Source organism: Triturus cristatus, chromosome 8 (assembly GCF_964204655.1).
Source record: "Triturus cristatus chromosome 8, aTriCri1.1, whole genome shotgun sequence".
Lineage (NCBI taxonomy): Eukaryota > Metazoa > Chordata > Amphibia > Caudata > Salamandridae > Triturus > Triturus cristatus.
Window position 1 is genome coordinate 1,564,386,185 of NC_140591.1, and position 8,410 is coordinate 1,564,394,594.

At 41.7% G+C, this 8,410-nt stretch overlaps 1 protein-coding gene across 1 annotated transcript; it reads right to left on the reverse strand.

Moving 5' to 3' along the window:
- Positions 1-6,799: 6,799 nt before the first annotated feature.
- LOC146806163 (olfactory receptor 51G2-like) lies at positions 6,800-7,771 on the reverse strand. The gene has a single exon (XM_085623876.1). The coding sequence runs from the start codon at positions 7,769-7,771 to the stop codon at positions 6,800-6,802; it is 972 nt and encodes a 323-aa protein (XP_085480002.1).
- Between the last annotated feature and the right edge of the window lie 639 nt (positions 7,772-8,410).

The following is an 8,410-nucleotide window of genomic DNA, read 5'->3' on the forward strand; positions in this document are numbered from 1 at the left end:
ATTCACACCTAGAGCAGTGTTAGACTTGTCAGCCTTAGGGTGATTTTCCCCCAAACATTTTGCTTTTTCACATTCTGTTTTGTTGGAATTAGTTTTTGTTGGCTTTAGGACTCTGTGCCTTTTACCACTGCTAACAAGTGCCAAAGTGTTTTGCTTACCCCCTAAAACACTATAACATTGGCTTACATCTGATTGGCGCCGGTACCCAGTAAAGTGGTCAGTGTATGCCTAGGGCCTGAAAATTTAATGCTACTTGTGGGGCGACTGCAACACTCATTGTGCCACCCACTAAAGTAGCTCTTTAAAACATGTGTCAGTTCTGCCATTATAGCCTGTGTGCAGTATAAAACTGACATTTCAACCTGGCAAAATAAACCTTTAACCAGGCATAAATGTTTTAATACATATAAATCACATCTAAAGTAGGCCCTAAACAGCACATAGGGCAGGGTGCATTGCATTTAAAAAGTTAGACATGTACTTTTGAGTTTTTCATGCATTGGTAGTGACCAATACCAACATTTATTTTTCACTACTGTGAAGCCTAGCTCTCCCATAGTATAACATTGGATAACCTTATTACATTTAATAAGTGATAACCTTTTTTGGGGAACAGGTAGGAAAGTCATGTTTGGTCTTTAAAGAATTCTACACTCTGAAGATGACACTTAGAAAGTAGGCATTATCTTGTGCTAACCATTTGGTGCCTGCAACCTGAGATCTTGGTCAGATGACTAGGTGTGGTAGGCAGTTGGCCTTGGTTCATTCCTCCTAGACAGTGTTACAAAGGGGGAATAGGTGTTGGCAGGATGGGCCACCCTGTCAAGATCAAAGGGTAGGCTGTTCCCTGCCCCCCTTACGTTTCAAGGGAGCTGCCTCAGCACACTAACAAAGCACTTCATACTAGTCTTTTGTAACCCCAGGCATCTTGGACCTTGGGCAGGGAGGAAGGAAATCCCAGAACCCTTTGGTTTGGGGAAAACTCCAGAAGTTTCTCCCACTTCAAAGATGACACCAGGTATAAAAATAGAACCCCCAGAACCACTCTTCAGTTCACTGCTGGACCTCTGGAGGACACTCAGAATGCTGGCCTTGTATTTAAGAGGACTGCCCTGCTGTTTGAGGTTTTCTTTGTACCTCAGAGGACTGCCATTTTGCTACCAAAGGTTTGCCTTGCTGATTATAGCCAGCCTGGTACTAAAAGAGAACTGCTCTGCTGCTTGAACCAAGGACTACCAAAGTGACTCCATGGGCTAGTAGACTAGCCTCCTGTTCTGAACTACAGACATACAATGGCTCCAACAACTTGTAGTTTGCACCTTGCCACAGCTTGAAGTGAGCCCTACCCTCTAAGTGGTGTCCACCGAGTACTGGAGTCTTGGAAGTGGTGCAAAAGGTGCCAGAAAGTGCTTTGAGATCCAACTGTAGTCTGCCTGAGTTTGCGGTAACTTTCGCTGCATTCTTCTCCACAGCAGCAAAACCTGTCCAGCGAGTCCTCTCAGAAGGGGTATCAAGCTTCCTGGAGCCCTCACTGGCTACAGCCCCCAGCTTCTTCCCACTGGAGATTTTTGACTTCCAAAAAAGTGACAAAGTCCCTAATGTAGGAATTTTCAAAGCTGAGCTTTATCTTCTCATATATTTTTTTTCAGAATGTCTTCTAAGCCTGAAGGTAAGTTGAGATCATGTCCCATGAACTTCTTGTATCTGAACCTTGCTATGTTGTGGTCAACCAAAACCTCTGACTTTGCCCTGGTCTCACGCGACTAGATGCCTTCAGTTAGCACTTTGATCTTTTAGATGCTATATGCACTAACTAAAAAATTTACAAATTCATAACTCCGGCTCTACTGGCCGGAATTAATTTGTTTTTGTGTCATTTTATTTATTAAAATATTCTCTATTTGTATACATTGGAGCAGGATTTTTCTTGTGAGGTCTTTTCACTTCATTATGGTTGTGTGCTGCATATGGTCTTAACACAGTGCCCCTAAGTTAAGCCTAACTATTTTTGTGCCAATCTACCAGAGGGTTAAGCACAGGTTAATTTAGTGAATTTTGTGGTTCATCCTGACAAGGATTGTGATTGTTGCTTGATAAGGGTTAACACCCCCTTCAACCAAAAACTCAGTCTCTAACAGGCAGGTTTCAATGGATTTGTAACCATCAGAACTGACTGCTGAGTTAGATGACCTCATAATGTTACATGAAGCATTAGAAGTAATAAACATCTTACTAATTGCAACAGCTACTTGGGTGGACTACATACCTATTGAATTTTATAAGAACTTTGATTTAGTTCTGTCCTAGTATTATGGGAAGTTAACAATACTATATGTACTGGGGAGAACCCACCATGATGGAATCGTATTAACATTGTTAGAATCCTAGAAAGGTGAGAGGCTCATACCAACCCGTCCCATTAGTAATCACCAATGCTAAAATCTACTCTAACAATTTTGTCATGCATTTAGGCAGAGATCCAACAAGAATTAACTGTTCACAACAGTATAGATTTGTATGAGACACAACAGCACAAATAAATGTGGCTCTAACACTGTTTGATAGGGCTAAATTAGTACGAAAGAGTAGAGGCTGGAAAAGGCATTAAACGGGGTCGCATGGTGTTAGCTCTCATTAGGAATGCAATGCATGAGCTTTGACTTAAAGTGTATTCATTGGGCTCATCTGCTACATGCTGCCTCAAGGGCTAGTATTGCTAATATACAATGGTTTTGACACCTGTACAAAAAATCATGTGTACACGTCAGCTTTCTTCTCTCTTTTATTTGATATTTATTCAGAGCCTTACTTGAGGTGGATTATTATAAAGTAAGAAATAAGACACAAGTAATTTATTGAGTGATGGATTAGCTGTCAGCGTATGCTGATAATTTTGTGATTTCTATCCCAGCAGGCGATGGGGCAGTACGTGCTATCAAAAATGAGGCTATAACATTCACAAGTCTTTCCACGTGGAAATCGAGCCAATTGGTCAAGGGACCCGGCGGGCCATGTACGACATCTGGTCTCCATGTAGCTCATATAAGTTGGCATAGGTTCCAGCAATAGTTAGTGGTTAGACTATTTACAAGCATTCCTCTGATCTCATTTTGTGTGATAGGTGTAATGCCCAAAGTGGCCAAAGGTAGGTACAGATATGAGTGTCTTGCTCACGATGTCACAGGATTCAAACTATGCCTCACTTTTGAGGCCTAGCAAAGCCCTAACCGGTCTGGGATTTTCTTCTGGAGGGAGCCTTGCCTAGAGGTTCGAGGTGGGCTGTTCTCATGTGAAGCAAGGTCAGAACTAATTTTCATTATGTGGGCTTTTGTCTAGAGGATAGGTTGGCACACTACTTCGAGAGATTGGCAGGGGTTAGACTGCTTGAAATTCTTCCCCGTCACCTTTTTTGTGACTGGCATAGGTCCCATGAAACTGTTGGTGAACTTGGCTCATATTTAATTTAAAGTGCGCTTTACATTGAAAAAAAACTTTGAAGTGGACTCTGACATGAATAGGCAGCCAATGGACAGAGGAATGTACTAGAGGTTTCCTTGGTTAGTGCCTAGTCACGCTACTGAATGAAGAACCGCTATAGTTGAGGTCAATGACTACTCTGGAGACCTGTGAGTGATGCAGTGCATCTGTCAATGTGTGGTAAGCTGAGGGTCTGGCAAAAGTTCACAGGTGAGGGGAAGGGCTTGGTTATTCTCAATAACATGCTCTGGAACCATGTTTGTGCCTTTGTATTGACAATGTCCTTAAATAACAGAGAGAGTTACTGAGAATGACCAGTGATTCAGCTGAGGATGAATAGCAGAGGAATGGCCATGTTAGTTCATATTGTTGACCGACTCGTAGATGACCGGCTCAGGGTGGCTTGTTTATGAAGATAAACATTTTTGTTTGGTTTAGTTTTTGCAGTTGCAGACATCTAGGTCTGAATGACACTCATGCAGGATCTGAACATAAGGATTTCACTAGTGAGTGAAACATTAAGGTATATTTGAGTGTCACTAACATAATGATTGACGTCAGTGTCTTGCTGTCTTTGTAGTTCTCTCAGTGGCTCAATATACAAATGGACATCTGAGAGTGTGAATAGACCCCCGTGAAACTCTATAAAAAACAGCAATTGGTAGTGATTTTTGATATGCATGTGTACACTAACTTTGTGTCCTGGATCCCGTGCATAAGTGATGTGAATGCCATTGTGGCACCACCCACTCATGGAGCCTCCAATGCCGAGTATGGATGTTAGTAGTATCTACTCAGGGAAAAAAAGGATGTGATGAGAGACAACAATCTGTCGGGACATGGCCTTCATCTTGAACACTGACCAGATTTGCCTTGCACTCATCAGTTGGGAGCTTTTACTGCTGTCTGTTTTCACTTTCAAGAAGAGGTGCAAATACTTGAACATCAAACTACAACTTACTCTGCAATACATATGTTCTATCACTATGACAGTGACACACTGTATTGAAATGAGAAGCCCATGCACAGTTACACACTCCACAGGCTAGGTACAAAGACACTGGCATTGACCGATGCTGGATGAAAATTGCTCCACAAAGTAGAAGGGAGCTACAGGTCAGTGTTGTGCATGGATAATATGAGTTAAGAATCAGCAACAAAATACTACTCACTCAATGATTATTTTCTGAGGAGCTGCAAAAAGCAGATCTGAATAGTTTACACTCACAGCGGTTCATTCAAGTGTATGTTAACAACTACTGAGCATAGGAACTTCAGTTTACAGCTATTGAAGCATAGCCATGGCTGCTTAATAAGACTTGACTGAGCCATAATTCCACATATGTTAGTTTCAGCACTAACAGACTAAGGCCCTCATTTACTATATTTTGCACACTGCAGTGCAGCAAGCCTTCATGCTGCGCTGCCATGCGTCAAAATAAAGGACAGAAATTTGCCGTACCTACATGATACGGTGCACTGCTGTCCTTCTCCCCTGATCTGGTACACCAACAGCAGCTGGTTGCCAATGCAGACACCCTTGCGTCATGTTGCAAGGGTGCCTACGTTGCAGGGATGATTGTTTTTGTGCAGGAAGTGGAACCTCATTGATGCCATTTTTCTCTTTTTATGTGTGCTGCAGAATGCATAGAAACAGGAAAAAATTAGGAGATATAAAAGTATTTCTTCTCGTTGTGCAACACCTACGCCTCCCAGAGCAAATCTGGGAATTTGTCAGGATCCATGAAGATTGCGCCGGAACACCCACAGCAACACCCATGGAAAGCCCCTTTCATGCAGTGTAATGCATGAATGGAGGCCATATTTAGAAGGCCAGGAAAAGCCACGCAGGGTGACTTTAGGTGGCCTTGTAAATATGGGCAAGCCCATTATGGTGCCAGTGCATCATAAAAAGTGACGCACCGGTGGCGCAATGGGCTTGTAAATGAGGCTTCCTGTCATAAAGACATTCAAGGGGACCCAATGGTGCATGCAAAACAATGCAAATGTTTCTAGGTTTTATTGGATAACCTAGTTTTGTATGAGGGTGCAGTGGGTGGCTGAACTGCACAGCAGAGATTTGGAGGATTCCAGCTAGATTAATGACTTTTTTTCAGCGAGGTATGAGGTAAAACAATTTTTAAGAAGTGTCAAGGTTTCCTCTGTGTGAATGTGAAGTATCCGATACCACCCGATGGCCCATGGTTCATGGCATCCACGGCAGCATACAGGTCAAACAGGATGATAAGACAGGGATCAGTTTTATTTGTCATGAATGGCACATCATCGCACTATGTAGATGGTGGCAGCCAAGATCAGCTGGAGAGAGGGGTGACCGATGCAGTGGCACTGGGAGCTGAACCACTGGGTGCTTTGTTTAGAAATAATTTATGGGTTTAAAAGCACCTGCTGCTTTTTCCTGCAGTTTTCAGGCTACAATAAAAATGTCAATATAACTGTTTATTCCCCAGTCTTTCATTTAGTGTTGCTAAAAAGGATTTGTGTGGGTAGAAATACACTCTTATTAGTAAAGCCAACCCCAACCATTGTGGTCCATTTTAAATCTGAAGTCTTTGCTTCTCCAGACCAAACACTCTTAAAACATACTGCCTACTAGCAGGGATGATATGTGATTCCTCCACCCTGTAATCTTCATTGATGTATGTAACATTTCCTATAGACTGATTTACATACATATGATTTATTGTCTCTGTATAATGTGTGTGACATAAAGTGTTCTGACATCCTGCGCTAGTATGAATAGCGCTATAAAGCAAATGAAATGGATGTGGGAGAGGGGCTATTCAGAGATGAGGGGCACGGTTGGGGTTGTTAGTGAGTTAATCTATCAAAAATGTGGGTCATTGGGGAGGTCCAAAAAAAGATTGTTGCACTGGGCGCCACCAGCGCTAAAGCCCCGGCTGGGCTGAAGTAGATTGGTTGTATTGTGTGAGGTTGTGAAGAGCAAGGTGCTCTTAATGCTGTTTAGCTACTGCAATAGTTTTCCCTTGGAAAGGAGAGTATGATGGTATGATTATTTGTGCATAATTGATGGACATATTTGTCCATTATATGAGGACCTAAGGGTAGGAATAAGAAAAGAAAATGCCAGTTGTTCAGACCATTCTAGAAGAAGTAGATATTGGCAGGATAGCCAAAACAAAGTAAGACTCAAAGTTTCAAACGTTTTTTAAAATAATCAAGAAACATGTGGAAATTACCCCTGATGCAGGTCTGACAACTCCCAGTACTGATTTAAGGGTTAACATTGGGATATGGCAACGGAGGTTAAGCTAACTATATTATCTAGTAAGAGCAGTCTCTAAGAATGGCCCTGTGAACGTATGCTGTGATTTTGAAATGCCCTCACTATCCGTGCACGGATCTGCTTTGTTTTGATGCTATATATTACAGGGTTTACCACCGGTGGCCCCAACAGATACACATTGGCCAACAGAATAGGAAAGAGGGTAGAGTGGTGTGGTCCCACCCTGTGGACCACTGATATACCAATAAGAGGAATATAAAACATCAGCACTGCACAGATATGGGAGATGCATGTATTAAATGCCTTGAACTGCGCATCTTTGGTTGCAATATTCAGGACAGCCCATAAGATCATTATATAGGAAAATAAAATGAAGACAGAATCCACGCCCCAGGTGAGGATGACAGCGACCATTCCATATATGCTATTTACCCTTATGTCTGCACATGCAAGCTTAATTATATCCTGATGTAAACAATATGAGTGTGACAGCATATGTGACTTGCAGTAGGGGAATCTTCTTGTGAGGAAGGGAAGTGGTAACACTACAGAGATGCCCCGAGTAAATATTATGAGACTGATGTTTGCTATTACCGCGTTAGTTAGAATGGAAGTGTATCTCAGAGGCTTACATATGGCCACATATCGATCAAAGGCCATGGCTAACAACACACCTGATTCCATTTCTGGAAGGGAGTGGATGAAGAACATCTGAATGAAGCAGGCATTAATATTGATTTCAGTTGCTTGGAAACAGAAGATGCCAAGGACAGTTGGAAGTGTGGTCAGGGACACACCAAGGTCAGTGAGTGCAAGCATAGCCAACAAACAGTACATAGGTGTATGGAGGCTGCGCTCTGTCCAGATGATGAAGAGTATGGTGCAATTGCCCATGAGCGAGATGAAATATAGCAAACAAAAAGGAAAGGTCAACCAATGTTGGCTCTCTTCCATTCCAGGAATGCCATTCAAGATGAAGTTTGGAGAAGTTGAAGGATTTGAAAGAGTTTGATTTGCCAACTCCATCATGCTATTCAGGAACTATGTTAAATGTAAGAATGGAAGATCCTGAAAGAAAAGAGAATGTTTCACATAAGCAAATGGTACATGAATTTATCATCATCATTAGAGGATTGCTTGTCAGAATAGCATTGGCATATTGAGATAATGCATCTTTGTCACATGACAAGATTGAATAATTTAAGAACCAACAGGAACCAAAAAGCATATGGAAGTCACAAAATAGTGTTCCTGTTACTTACACCGGAAATAAAATTATAGTTTAAATTCAGATTGCGGGATTGGGGTAAATTAGGATAGGTTGTTCTTTAAAATACTATTGCCATAATACCTAATTATAAATGTTGCACTCTCAACTAATGTTTATGGAGGTTTAAGATCTTCCTTGTTAAATAAATGTGGTGAAAATGATACGTGTGGCATCTGAACATTTAATATAGTAATTCTGATAAGGGAATCTATTTTGATTGTCTTGGGCCCAACAGATGCAACATCTGAGAAGGTCTGGTAGTCTCTAGAGAAGCTGCATTTCTGTCAAAATTCTCTAAGACCACTAGATTTCAGAATGGCTCCTCACTTCAGGAACCAAGATTGGAGATGTTTGCGCTAGTTAAGGGGACTGGTCAGATAACCATCTCCATAGTG